The sequence below is a fragment of the Acomys russatus genome, chromosome 5, assembly GCF_903995435.1.
Source record: "Acomys russatus chromosome 5, mAcoRus1.1, whole genome shotgun sequence".
Lineage (NCBI taxonomy): Eukaryota > Metazoa > Chordata > Mammalia > Rodentia > Muridae > Acomys > Acomys russatus.
In genome coordinates this window covers 916,561-931,409 of record NC_067141.1, presented here as the reverse complement: position 1 = coordinate 931,409, position 14,849 = coordinate 916,561, and the positions used below count along the sequence as shown (strand labels likewise).

The window sequence follows — 14,849 nt, the reverse complement described above, 5'->3', positions numbered from 1 at the left end:
TTTCTATACCACTGTCCTACATAGTTGCATCAAAACTTTTGGGTATCAAGGAAAGGGGAGAAGCAGATCACAGAATCGAAGAAACTGTTTGCAAATCATATATAAAAGGAACATTTATGTTCAGAATATATAAAAACAAGCTGCCTGGCTATGAGTAAAGACCTTTTTGTAAAATAAAAGATACCCACATGGGCAATAGTCACACAAAAAGAGGCTAATGTGTCTAAACATCAGGGAAAGGCAAACCAACATCAAAATGAGACATGACACCTGCTAAGATGGCCATGATAGGAAAATAACAAGTGTTGGATGGGGATACAAAGAAAATATACTCATGCATTGCTGCATAAAAATGTTATCAGATTCTACCAAACCCCAACCATACCAGCCCCTAATGCTGATTTTCTGTAGAGTTAACACAGGTGGAGTACCAGGCTGCCCTCTGAGGCCACTCAGAATTGTTTTAGATAGGACCAAGGTTATTAAAACACTCTTTCCCTTCCCATACATCCCATTTCCCCCACAAGAATAAAGACATTTTCAGAATTACGTAATGAGTGGGGCGTTCCACCATAAGGGATTCCTAACATCACCAAGTCATTCTATGCTTTCTTTTACCACAAATCTTCAGGTTTCTTTCTTTCTTTTCTCTTTCTCCTGCTTTTGTTTTTGGTCCTTTCTCCTACATTGTAGTGATGTCTTCTACCCAAACTACTACTGCCTACTTTAATTTACTTATGAAAAAGTAATGTTGAGTTCCTCATGTAACAGGTACTCTCTATTAGGCATCGGGAATGTGTTTTTGCCTGTTCCTTCAAATAAGTCGTGGGCAGGTGAGAGGGTGCAATTATATGGGACAATGGTATAACAAAAGCAAGGGTAATGCAATTTTAATACAGATCTTTCTCCTGGATGGTCTATTCTCTATGGGTATTCTAGTCCATAAAAGTTGTGTGACCGAACTCTGGTGTCCCATATTTGACCACATCCCCTGGATGGGGAGGCCTGGTGGCACTCAGGGGAAGGACAGCAGGTTACCAAGAAGAGACTTGATACCCTATGAGCATATGCAGGGGGAGGAGGTCCCCCTCAGTCACAGTCATAGGGGAGGGGAGTAAGGGGAAAATGGGAGGGAGGGAGGAATGGGAGGATACAAGGGATGGGATAACAATTGAGATGTAATAAGAATAAATTAATAAAAAATATTTTTTAAAAAAGCTGTGTGACAGGGGCTAAGGAGATGGCTTGGTGGATAACAGAATTGTCATGCACACAGGAGGGCCAGAGCTTAGACTCCTGCTCACATGTAGATGTTAACCAGGCATGGTGGTCCACCTCTATTCTCAGCACTGGTGAGGTGGAGGGAGGAAGGGGTCTCCGGGGCAAGCTGGCTACACAGACTAGTCAAATTGGTGAGCTCTGTGTTCAGAATGAAATCCTGCCTCATTAAACAATATGGAAGTGGCCCAGGAAGACCCCCGTGGCAACTTCCGGCCTCCACTTGGACATTAACATGTAAGTATGCAGCCACACATACAGAAAAACAAAACAAAAAAGGCTGTGTGACATAGGCAAAAAGTTAGTTTTCTTAAATGAATTTTTAAAAAACCTACACTGTGAGTTTGCTGTGAAGATAGAAAGCTCACAGACAGCTAATCTTTTTTTTTTTTCTGTGCAGTCACGTGGCTTTAAACTCAACCTTGGATTGGATTTTGATAGCCACATTCATTGTCTGAATTTGCCTACACTGTGCACCAAACCCAAGGCCATATGTGCACCAGAAATTCATCCTGCCACTGAGTTATAGCCACAGTCTTCCTTTCATTTTGTGGCAGAGTCTTGGTAAGTTGAACAAGATAACCTTGAAGGTGAGACCCCATCTCACAGCCCTCCTACATCAGAGTAGAAAGCAGTTACAGGCCTGCCTCGTGAAAATGACTTGTGTAGTATTAAGACTGCTCTTTTGGAAGATAAGTGGGTTCCCCACACCACCCCTGCTCTGGGCATCTGATTTCACCCCCATATACTTACTTTCTTTGCTGCAATTCAGGTACTTGGGGACACTCTTTTGCCGGGTGCATTGTATTTTCCTCTGGTAAACTACCGTATAGTCGCTGATGCACTTGCCGAGGTTGTACATGGGGAAGAGGAGCAGTGCATTGAGCAGGAAGGCTTGGGTGGAATTAGACATGATGGTTGATATTTCTAAAAGGGGGATAAGAACAGGTTATGTAAGAAGGACTGAGCCATCTCCAGGATAAGATGTCCCCTACTAATGATGAGCCCAACCCCTGAGGATTGGAACCCAGATGACCAGCTCTGAACAGCGGTGCTTTCCTTGCATAGTTTACAGCCAGGGGTTGTACTGGTGATTACAGACTCCTGAGAAGTCTTTTTCTGTGAAGGAGTTCTGTGGCTTTTATTTCCTGGGTGAAAAGAATTTTTAACTATGTACTTGATGCGTATTGTGCATTTAAATTTTTTCTACCTTTTCTGAAATCTGGCTTAGTACATTGCAACTTACACAAGTTTTCATGATTATTGGCTCAAGGCTGTCCTGTGTATAAGGTTATTTTCTCTTTTCTTTTCTTTTCTCTTTTAATTTTGGATCCCATTGTTTTCTTTCCCTTTTTCCTTTCTTTCCCTTCCCTTTTCTTTTTTCTTTCCTTTCTTTTGTTCTTTCATTTCTTTTCCTTCCTTCCTTCCTTTTGGAAAAATTTCAATGGTACAGCAAGTGTGTATACACTAGTTTACCATTTCCTAATCTACTTGTCATTATTTTGACTTCTCAAGTCCTTTTAGCAACTGATGGCCCTTTGCGTTTGGGGAGTGGGGAGGGGTCTGTGCACAGTATGCTCACTTTCTATTCAGTTTTTACTTCTTTTTGCCCACAATTATTCTTTATTTGAGTGTTGTCCGCCGTATTCTTTGCAACATTAATAATCAGAGCTGTACAGTTATCCCAAGTAGGTAGGTGGCTGAGGAGCGTGTCACTCTTCAGCTCCCTAAGTAGTTCCTACTTCCTGTTATGACTCTTGGCTCGTGTTTAAGTTCTCAGGGATATGATCCTGTTCCCATTACCTTTTGATGCTGATTTGTGATGCAATAACACAATGATGGAGGCTTTTATTTCCCTTATGCATTAGCCTAGACAGAGCATCATCTGCTCAGCCTCTCAGATATTATGAAACAGTGTGCTTGGTTGGGATTCTATAGACATCTGTGCCCATTAACTCACACCCGGTGAACGGTTTGCTCAGTGCTACTGTCTGTCGACTTCTCACCACTGGCTTGTCCACCAGTTCTAAGAAAGGTGCATACAAATCCTTTTTTGTGATATGGTGTTTCTGCAGTTACTTGGGGGTAGTTCTGGTAATTCTGACTACGTATACTTCCTGATTGTATTGTCAAGTAAACAGAATTCTAGAATTCTTAAAACTTTATGCTAAAATGAATCTGTTCTCATGTTGTAATCCTGTGTCTCCTGTAATTTTAACATAAAAAGTACGTTTGATTATATCAATATAATGATTCAAGTTTAAGTTTTCTACATACACATCTTTTGTGACTATTTTGTGCTCTGGTTATCTTGATTTCTTAAACAATATTTTCTGTAAATAGAGTAAATGTAGAAGTTGGGCTTGGAGAATCCATTATGACAAACTTGTCATTTATCTAATGATCCTGTTGTGTCATTTAGCTTTATTACTGGTGTTCAGTGCACATAATGACTTTAATATTACTTTTCTGTTTACTATTTTCCATTTCATTCTTTCCCCCTCTTCTTCCTCCTCCTCTACTGGACATATTGTGCTTTGCAAGTTACACTTTAAAGTTATACTTTAAAGTGGTCCTTTAGCAGTGACACTGGACATTGGGCACATCGCTCTCTGGGCTGCGGCTGTAACTGAGGCTGAAGCTGCAACATTCCTTTAGCCTCAAGGTCTGCTTTCTCACCTGCTGGAACCAGGTGAAGGAAGTTTCTGAAACTAAAGATGTCTGTCTGCGAACAAGTCTGGAGACTCTAAAATGTTGATATACTAATTCTTTGTCTTCTATAATTTTGTTCTAAATTTTATTTGGCTATGTATTAGAAGTTCTTTATCTTTCAATGATTTAAAAATTTCATTTTCTTGTTTCTATGTCATAGGCTATCTTAACTGTATTTATTGTGTCTTAATCTTTAATCTACTACTTCTCACTTTAACCATGGGTGATATTTTAAAACTTAATCTACCAAAGCTGTTTTAGCTTTATTTATAATTGACATGTAATAATTGTATATATTTATGGAATAATATATGATGTTATGGTAGTTGTGCATATTGTGGAATGATAAAATAAGAATAATGTACCCATCACATCAGATATTTTCATTTGTAGTGACATTATTTAAACTAATCTCTTTTAAATGTTTAAATAAATATATATTACTATGAAGAATAATCACTTTGATGTACAGTGTAACCACAGAATGGATTTCTCTTGCCTAACCACATTGTGAGTTTAATTATTTTCATTTACAGGTTAAAGGTTTCATTACAAAGGTTTTATTTGTAAACACTTTGGAAATCTATTTGTTTATGCTTCTGAGACTCTGTTACACAGTATATATATATATATATATATATATATATATATATATATATATATATGTATATATATATATTCAAGTGGCTTAGCCGTTAAAAGCACTGACTAATCTTGCGAGGACCTGAGTTCAGTTCTCAGCCCACACAGTGACTTACAACCACTGTATCTCTTCAGTTCCAGGGTTTTGATGCCCTATCCTGGTCTCCAGAGACAGCTGTATGCACATGCTATGCATACAGATAAGCAGGCACACATACACAAAAATAAAAGCAAGTAAAAATTAAATCTTTTTTTGGGGGGATTTTTCGAGACAGGGTTTCTCTGTGTAGCCTTGGACATCCTGGACTCACTTTGTCGACCAGGCTGGCCTCGAACTCACAGCGATCCGCCTGCCTCTGCCTCCCGAGTACTTGGATTAAAGGTGTGCGCCACCACGCCCGGCTAAAAAATAAAATCTTAATTTATATAGAATTTAAGTGTAAGATTATCTGGAATTCAGGGAATTTGAACATGTTTTTACTACTCACTTTGGACCACGGCCAGATGAAATTATTTAAAACAATCATTTTTTTAATCATGGTTACTATAATTTTAGAATAAAATTTGTGTGAGTACTTACAAATTCTTAAGGGAGATGCTTCTGGGTGGAGCATGCTGAGTAGATGACCCTAGAAACTGAAGGTTGTTGAACTATGTCTGACACAGGTGTAGCCAAAGCCCTAGAACTTAGCTACTAATGTCCATCTTTTGAGGCCCATTGCTGCTACTGATTTATTTTTGGCCTTCTCTGGGGAAGGGGACATTTTGTGAAGCCCACACACTTACTAGCTTCTATTATGGTATCTAGCAAGACACTTAAGATGCCGGAGATGTAATAGAATGTGATAAGTTTGATGTAGGCAGAGGTGCTTTTAGAAAACAGGAAGCTCATCAGGTATGTGAGGGGAATGGCAGACCAGCCAAACAGTGTGAGGATCAGCATCGTTTCCAGAATGTGATAGTCTGTGACATAAATATCAATCTTGCAGTATTTGAACACAGCCTGAAACAGAGGGTACAGAGACAAAGGTGAGGGGCCAAGGATCTCTCTCTCTCTCTCTCTCTCTCTCTCTCTCTCTCTCTCACACACACACACACACACACACACACACACACACACACGTGCATACACCCATGCATGTGCACTTGTGCTTGTGCCCTAAGCCAAAACACTAAAAAAATAGCGGGGGGGGGGGGAGGAAATATCAAGACTTTCATTTTCTTTAGAAGTCTCCATTAATTAAGGAAATTCTGCCTCTTTGAAATACAATCTACTGCTTATGAGCATGAGTTCAAGTCAGGTACAGCTTCTCTTCACTAGAGGACGTTCTAGCAAGAAGAATCACAACCATTGTCTTTCCTTATTTGTTTTTGTCATGCACAGAACCAGCAGACTTTCACACTAAGGACAGCTAGCAGATTTCCTAGAAAGTAGATTCTTTCTCTAAAGTTTTGCATCAGTTTTGTCTCACTGATATCTATTGTTTTTAAGTTAGGCTTCATGGGTCTAGCCCACTTCTCACATTCATTCCAGGATCTGCTTCTTAGATACTTATTGTTAATGTGGGAAACTAGATAAGGAAGCATAGGGAGACCTACATCAGAATCATGTCTGAATCTCCTCCTTGGTCCTGGAAACCACCATTCCATACTCTGGTTCTCTGAGTTTGGCTGTTTCATAAATCTCATACAGTATTTGGCTTTGGGTGGTAGCTGCATTCATCTGCAGTAACAGCAAATGTAGGGAGTAGCATCTTTCTAAGGCTAAATGATGCTGTGCTCTCTTTCTCCATGCCTCTGCTGGTGGTCATTGAGGTCTCCTCCACATCTGACTATCATCATTAGTATATATCAAAAGTAAGAATGTTAATATATCTTTGGCATTCTGGCTCCATCTCTTATAGCTAGTAGTGGGGTATTTAATTACATGACAATATCATTAAATACATTGAGAACCCAGCCACCTTGTTCCTGGCAGCATCCTTCTTTCCGATTTCCACCAATAGGTACTAAAGTTTCCAATTTTTCCAAAACTAGTTACTTTATAGTAATTTTTTTGTAATAGCCATCCTAATAAGTATTTGGAAAAAAGATTTAAAATAAATGAACAGAGACTTAAAACTAGGAGAGGTGGCAATAATCTAGCTTGGAATACTAGGGCAAAATTGAACACATTTGGCTAGTATGAAACATTACAGCAAAAATGCTTGCTACTTTGAAAAGTTTTAAGACTCAGCAAAAGCCAAAGGAAAAATACTGGGAAATTAGTCCAGGAGACACACTTGTGCTATGACAAAGAACAGTTACTTTATTACAACAAAGCATTTTAAAGTTATTTTCTTAGTCTACCGTAAGACTTTTGTATTATTTATTTATTTAGACAGGGTCTAAATAACTAAGTAGGCAGCCTACCCTTCCTGCCTGTACCTCCCAGGTGCTGAGATTCCAGACAGGTACCACCACTCCCAGCACTGAAATGTGCTTTGTAAGATAACTAGCATGGTTGTTTGCTGCCACAGCTAGGTTTGTGACAACATAAGTTAGAGGGGAGATTTTGCTTGTGGAACCAAAGGAAAACGAAGTCCTGCAAACATCGCCTGTCACTCACCAGTAGTAAGCAGCAGGAAATGAGGAAGACGATGAGGTCAAACAGTAGAGCAGAGAGCCAGTACACAAGGACAGAGACCCCACTCAGAAACTGCAGGTGTTTTGCCTTCGTGGTTCTCTCAGACACGGTGAGGAGGCAAAAGCCACTGACCAAAAGAGCCATGCCTAGCTGAATCTTTAAGGCAACCACCTTCCCTTCTGCACTCCTATGGCAGGGACAAAAAGAGGATACAGCAGAAGATACCGATATTTTTGTCACAGGAATATAATTGGGCAGGGTGGGAAGAATACATTTCAAGTGCAAAAGTAAAACAAACAAAGGAACAAAGCAACAACGAAAGTCATACCCTAGACCTTCTTTATCGTGGGGGAGTGGCTGAGGTTTGTTAGAGACTGTTATGGAAGCATCGGCACCGGAAAGTGACATGAAAAGAGTGTTGTCTAAAACTGCCAGGGCGAGAGACGGCGAATGGTATGCTTGGTTGTTGAACAGAACGGTGAGCTTTGTTCTATTTGCAGCCACCTTGATGGAAAGTGCAATAATACATAAGCGAATGCAGTCTTCGCTTCCCTCCAAGTATTTGAGCAGGTCACCTAGGTTGAAGACACAATACCGATCAGTGGCTCCAACATACAGATCAGGCCAATGTATGTCATCCAAGAGCAAATAACTGTGCTTCTGGCCACTTTAAACTTTGTCGAAGTAATTATTTCAAACATTCGCTATGACCCTGGAGACTTTTTTCCACCGTTAAATACTGGAATTTTGTATTGTGTTTACCATAACTCAAACTACAATTTCCCTGAGAAAACACAGCCTGATGTACTCCTTTGACTCACCTGTCTTTAACAGGTTAGAAAGAAATTTCACTCACATCACAGAGTTCACAAAACTCTCTTCTGATAAAATAGAAAAACTAGGTGAAAGATTTTTAAAATCACCTTTTGGGATTACCGTAGAGCTAGAAAGAAACAATATTCTTGGTCAAGACTATGAGAAGAATAAAAGTATTGAGGGAAGGGGAGCATCCTTCTCCCTTCTAAGTGGTAGGAAAGCCTGCAAGTCTCCAGAATCTCAGTGCAGCCCATGAACATCATATCCTGCACAGTTGTGAGGAGGAGACAGACTAAGCCTTATACAAATGCCATCCAGCTTCTAATAAGGCTCTACACAGCCCTACAGTGGGTTGAATGATGCCCACCTACATGGCTTTCAGCTTGCAAACAATTTCACTGTGCATACTGGTTGCAACACTTGTCTATTCTGGAAGTACCCTGACAGGCACACTTGGAAATGTGTTTTACCAGCTATGGGTGCATCCCTTAACCCAGTCAAACTGACATCAAATTAACCATAAGGCATGTGTAGACCCATTAGCACTTCATCATCATCATTTTCAAACCACTTGTCTTTATTCACCAATCTACTTCTTAGTTTATTTTTATAAGCTAGAATTCCTTTACCATCAAAGAAATACAAACATAATATATAAAGAATTATGCCCCCTGAGGAGTGGAATGTTTCTCAAAATATAAGGCTGACTCAGTGTATGAAAATAAATTCTACACGTGATGCCAGTATGTGAGCCATAATTACATACTCAAGTAAACCCATGAAGAAAAAAGTTTAAGGTACAGAAGAACTGGGACACTTACATATTGCCATTGGAAATGTAAAACTTCAGAATACTCTGAAAAGTTTCCTCATAGAATTATACATGCGATTCTCATATAAGAAAGAGAAATGAAGATACACATTCACATAAAAATGTCAGCTTTACTTAAGTTGTGCTTACTAGGAAAACTTTAGATGTCTTTCGGTGAGCAAATGGTTAAATAAACTGTAGAATGCTCATATGATAGAACAGTAGTTAGCAATTAAAGAGACCGATGCTGGAGACATACAATTATCAGAAAATCACACTAAGTGAAAATGTTCATTCCAAAGTATTACACACTGTGTGATTCCATTTTTATATTACTCTTGGAATTATCAATCTATAGAAATAGAATAGAGACTACTGGTTTCCAGGGATAAGGACAGAAGAAGTAGAAAGGAAGGTAGCATGGTACTAAGTACCAAGGCCTCTCAATGCTTTGTAAGCCTACATAAACCACAACATAAAAATGTAAGCAAAACTATACAGACAAATGGTGCTTACTCTGACTCTCCTCCACCTGTGAGAGAATAACTTCCATGCATTCCACTTAAGATGTGTCTTTCGAACACACTCTCTTTCCTCTAGCCGTATTATTCTTGTTTCCTGGCCTAGGCTGCCACTGTAATGCCACAGCTGACTTGACTGTAGTCTCTCCCTTTTCCAGTGCTTTCCCTGCATCTCACCTGCATGCTTGTTGCGAGACAGGAACTAGGAGCTAGAGATATAAAGGAGATTCTCATCTCCCCATAATCTCAGTTGGGAGGCAGATGAGCAATGAGCAGTTCTTTGGTGTGATGAAGCTCACAAGAGATGTGCTTCTAAATGGATGGGGGGGGGGAGTTTTGTTCTGAGAAAGCAGGCAATTCTTCATGTGCTACTGTGATGCCAAAATACCCTTTCAGAGTTCACATTCACCCAATTTATGGTGCAGCTTAAAAGATTTCCAGTGTTTCACTGCTCCCAGAATTGACAGGAAATCACAGTCTCAGTGCAAGGCATGGGCACTTACAGGATTCCGTGCAATTACTGGTCAGTGAGGCCCCAGAGATCTGCAGAACAACACAGGCTATTGCTATTGACTTGGCTACTCACCATAACATCACAATAAGACCCTATGACAGAAGATGCTACACATTTGGGCTCAAGGACAGAGAAAAATTAATCCCCAGTAGATCAGAAAACCTCCTACCTATTGGGCTAGCTTTCATAGTGCTGGAAGATTCTGTAGAGACCACTGGAAGAAAAAGAGTTAATAGTCTAACCCAGTACTAGACTGTGTGCTTCAAATGGACCTACCTAGTAAGATCTAACCACTGGTACAGTAATGGCATGCTTGTCATGGGGTCACTAATCACTCTATGATTGGATTTGAGATCTGCTCCATGGGAGAGAATTTCATGCATAGTACTGAATTACTGATCAAAAACCCATGGAGAGGGAAGTCATAGGCTCTAGGATAAAACCTGCTACTGTTATTCTGCTAAATGGCCATATTGTCAAATTGGTGTCTAAATATTTATGTTTATGCCAATAGACCTGAGGCCATTAGATCATGACCAGAGAACTTCTTCTTCTTCTTCTTCTTCTTCTTCTTCTTCTTCTTCTTCTTCTTCTTCTTCTTCTTATTATTATTATTCTTATTATTATTATTATTATTATTATTATTATTATTATTAAATTTTGCAATGGGCAACAGCTAATGAAAAGTTGCATAACTGCTAACTGTATTTAGCATAAGAAACTGGGTGCTCAGGGCTAAATGGGACATCTATATTAATACCCTAACCATGGCTCAGGGAACATCACAGAAAAGGGGACAGAAAGAATGTAAATGCCAGAGGACGGGGAAAAGTGCTATAAAGTGCTGTCTTTTGAACTTGACATGGTGATTACACCCATGAACACATAGCAACTGTGGTATAATGAGTGTCAGGAAAAGAATGGAGCAAGTTAATATGTTACAGTTAAGACCTTTATTTGGCAATGACCCGGGGGAATCTAAGATAGCCTTACCTTGTACTTCCTTAAGCTTGTGGTTGCCGGGTTTTAGCATATTCTCAAGGTGTGTTAAGAGACTTGCTGTCAAATTAGATTTCCCAGAAATAGAAAAAGGCACAACAGTTTGACCGTATTCATCCAAATTCATTTGCCTCATTTTCTCATCATCGTATTTAAGGTCACGAGACTTGAGGAGAAAGAGAGTAGAAAAGACAAGCCCCAGTATCTGCACCAAAAGCACCCTCCTGTTTCGCCAACTGAACATCAACCTCTTCATGAACATGGCATGGAACTGCTGACAGTAGAGGGAACACTGAATGAAGAAGAGAGAAATACAGCATCACCGCAACCTCCAGACCTTGCTACATCATTCACACTGAAATTCATCGACATCAGTGTTTCTGAAATTGTGTGGGGTAAAAGCTTCATGCGATAAATATGCACATATTGAGACACATACAGCTTATGCAAGTAAATAAATTCTTGGAGGAGACCCCACACCTATGATGTGGCACTCAATAATGTTATCACCCACCTGTTAGAATAAGGCAAGGCACAACAAACCATGGCCTTTTTGTAAATAACTTTTTACTAGGATGCAGCTAAGCACATGCGTTCCTGTACCCTTATGGATGCCTTTTGTGCAATGATTGCTGAGTGACAGTGATAGAGACCATGTGGTCCATAGAGCCCTCAGTACCTGTTATCTCTTTACATTGAGTTGTGTGACTCCTGGTGTAGCATATTATGTAAGGAGCCTAAACTGAATGTTGTATATGATACTAAGAATGCCAACAGGCTGACTCCTGGTAACCACTATGTCCAGCATGCTTTATAGCTGTAATAGAAGATACATGAGCAAGGAAAGAAATGCTTGGCAGCCCAAGCATCATGTTTCCATGATGAGGACCTCACTGATTTGGAAACAATCTCATCTGTGGTAACTATTCCTCTTGGAAACCTTAGAATACACTCCATGTTCATAGTTTGAAAAACCAGGCCCTCTAGTACAGATATGTTTCTGGATTTTTAATCCAGAAAAAACAAGAAAACAAAAGAATTGCAGAATAATGGTAGTGACAACAAATAGCTGATACATTTTTCTAGAAGCCATCCCTTCCTATTTAAACACTGGCTAGCCCAAGGTCCCAACTTTCCCACACTGGGTTGGTTCTGCATTCTTTTGGTTCACGTATCAATACAAAACAAAACTATTGTGTCCTGTCCAACTGACACGTGATTCTTAGTAAAGGTTCTTACCCCAGTGTTAAACACAATGGGTGGGTCTTCACTCTGGCTGGGAAAGCCTGCTCTCATGTTGCTTGGAACACCCTTGTTCTTGTTGTCTTTGCTTCCCAGTGAGGGAGACTGAGCAGCTTGGACATCTAGTTTTGAATCTTCCATGTGACTGACCCTATATTAGAAAACAAACAAAGCTTGTCATTTCAGTGTTATCCCACTATCCCTTACCTGAAGAATGTGAGTTGTAACCCCTGACTCCAAAGGTCCCTTAGGTGGTTCCTGGTTTAGTGGCAACACAGTGATGGTGACTTCACTCCCAAGCACCAGCCCACCTCCAAACCTTGTGTGCTTCAATTTCTAAAGTGTGGAACCTCAAAGTCTGGCTAGCTTACAAAGAATCTTCCCTTTGAGGATTCCTTTTTTCCCTAAGTACTCTTATTTACCTAAGGAACACTTCTTCCATGGTAGTGATAGAGACACCAAAGCTAGAAATGCCAAGGTTTTCTTGATTCTCTTCCAGAGCAGTGAAGAGAGCTTCAAACCTACAAGTAGGAGAAGAAGACAGGTTGGGACTAAAAGACATGGTTTTCATACTCCTTTCTATTTGAAAGGGGTCTCCTCTCACCAGAACGCCAATGTTTATTGTAATTTCATGCTTCTGTTAATTCAGAAAGGTGAGACACAGAAAAAGCAAGACAGAAAACTCCTGTCATGTATTGTTTCCCATGGTGCTTTATTCTTGGACGCTTATAATTTTGATTTTCTAATAAAACTATTAAGATAATCTATGAGGAGATTGGCAGTTGATATGCTGATAGACAAGAGAAAGCATTATTCTTTGGAGGCATGGCCACTTTAAGGTTGCCCATGTCCTACTAGTTGACTTTACACCCATGTACATTGGGCAGCACAAACTGAACTCAGTGGTTTATTTTTTTTTTTTAAGATATGAAGTTCGGAGGAAACTGTGTGGGAGGGTCTGGGACGAGCTGGAGGGTCATGGTGGATGCATATATGATGAAGGCACTACATTGTTTACTTGTCTCAAAGTTTCAAAGAATGAAAGTCTAAATTTAAAAGATACCCAATGTTCATAATTTTAGCTAGTTGACATGAATTAGCTTATCTTACTTATATATGCCATGGCTCCTATTGCTTAGCAAGCAAACAAACAAAAAACAACAAAAAAACCCCAAAACCATAGGATGGGTAAACTGTTGTTGAATAACCATGAAAATCTATGAAAGTTAAACTGCATTAAACAATAATAATGGAGTCAAATGAACTGTAGAAAAATCGTCTTTTAAACAACATTTTTTAAATCTAGGAAGATCTCATAGAACATTCTGTTCAAAAGTTATCTTTTGCAGAAATTTCCAGGTCTGGAAATCATCCCTATCACCTTTCCAATGGTGGAACAACAGAACTCATCTCCACATGTTTTCAGTGTTGAGAAAACCCAATTCTCTCTATGGAAAAACAAATAATTTACTCTATATTTGAGGTTTGTTTTGGCATGACTTTTTACACAGTTCTTGATGCACACTTTGAGTTTATACACAGAACAGAAACATCTCATCATTTATTCTTGGTGTCCTGTGGGATAATACCCTCTGAAGAGGTGTAAGGTTTTAATTTGTATTTCCCAGCATTGTGTGTTACTGAGTATTTATCCACATACTTTTTGGCTATTTGTATGCCTTCTTTGGGGGCAATTTGTGATGTTTTGGATACTTTGCTTATTTTAAAATGTATTTTATCTTCTGCAGTTGAGATGCTTGGAAAACTGCAGGTCATATGCAGAAGATGGTATTACATCCCATATTTCTTACTGTGAAACTATCAAAAGAGGCTAGAGGAAATTATTCATAACATTGGTCTAGACAAGGTTTTTTGTTTTTTCTTTGTTTTAAGTAAAATCTTGAAAATATGGGCAACAAACATAAAAACAAGCAATGAGATTGAATCAATTGAAACTCTCTTGTACAAGAAGGGAGACAAGATAGTAATGTGAAAATTTACAAAATAAGAAGAAAATTCAGGGAAGCATCAGATAATGTCTTAAACTCACGAGGTTCTTCCCCCTTTACTGTGTAACATTGCCTAACTCTCATTAGAATGCATTGTACAAGTTTTCCTTGTAGCTCGAGAGTTTTACACACTTTTTCTCTACTTACTGTAGCCCACTGTTACCGCGGACCATCTCTATCTCCCAGTCCAAGTGTTTTAAGTATATGTGACAATAGCAAGGTGAAGCAGCATCTCATACCAATTACATATCTTCCCTTAAACTGTTACATGCCATCCTACAGTTGTGTTCTAAAGTTCAGTTTCATTCTTACAAGTCTCATCATTGCTTGACAAAATGTTACAACACAGTTTTAAACTTCAAGATTCTCCTGCTGATGCACCCAGTGACCCCGAGAACAGGCAGCCGGCATGGAGGTCCTTTGGTTCTCTTCCTTGTTGCTCCTTCAGGCAAACAGATGTTAGCACAGTGTCTGGCAGATGGTAAGTGCTTAAGCACTGTCAGCCATCAGAAGGGTAGCTGGCATGGAAATCACTGGTGACTTAAGCATCATTTCAACTTCCTCCTGTCCACATGATTTGTAGTCATTGGTTTCCAAGTCCTTCCGTGTTTAGGTGTGCTTCTGATCTCTTCTGAGGATGTCACTTATGTCCACGTGAGTCAAGACACACAGGTAGATT

At 39.5% G+C, this 14,849-nt stretch overlaps 1 protein-coding gene across 1 annotated transcript in view; it reads right to left on the bottom strand.

Moving 5' to 3' along the window:
• The window catches only part of LOC127189926 (phospholipid-transporting ATPase ABCA3-like), an 86,549-nt gene that overhangs the window by 21,911 nt on the left and 49,789 nt on the right, over nucleotides 1–14,849 (bottom strand). The window contains exons 16-22 of the mRNA XM_051146982.1: nucleotides 12,584–12,682; nucleotides 12,159–12,312; nucleotides 10,914–11,211; nucleotides 7,587–7,833; nucleotides 7,241–7,445; nucleotides 5,419–5,635; nucleotides 2,032–2,205 (exon numbers count right to left, since the gene is read on the bottom strand). Coding sequence (XP_051002939.1) covers nucleotides 2,032–2,205; nucleotides 5,419–5,635; nucleotides 7,241–7,445; nucleotides 7,587–7,833; nucleotides 10,914–11,211; nucleotides 12,159–12,312; nucleotides 12,584–12,682 — 1,394 coding nt within the window. The remainder of the gene's footprint in view (nucleotides 1–2,031; nucleotides 2,206–5,418; nucleotides 5,636–7,240; nucleotides 7,446–7,586; nucleotides 7,834–10,913; nucleotides 11,212–12,158; nucleotides 12,313–12,583; nucleotides 12,683–14,849) is intronic.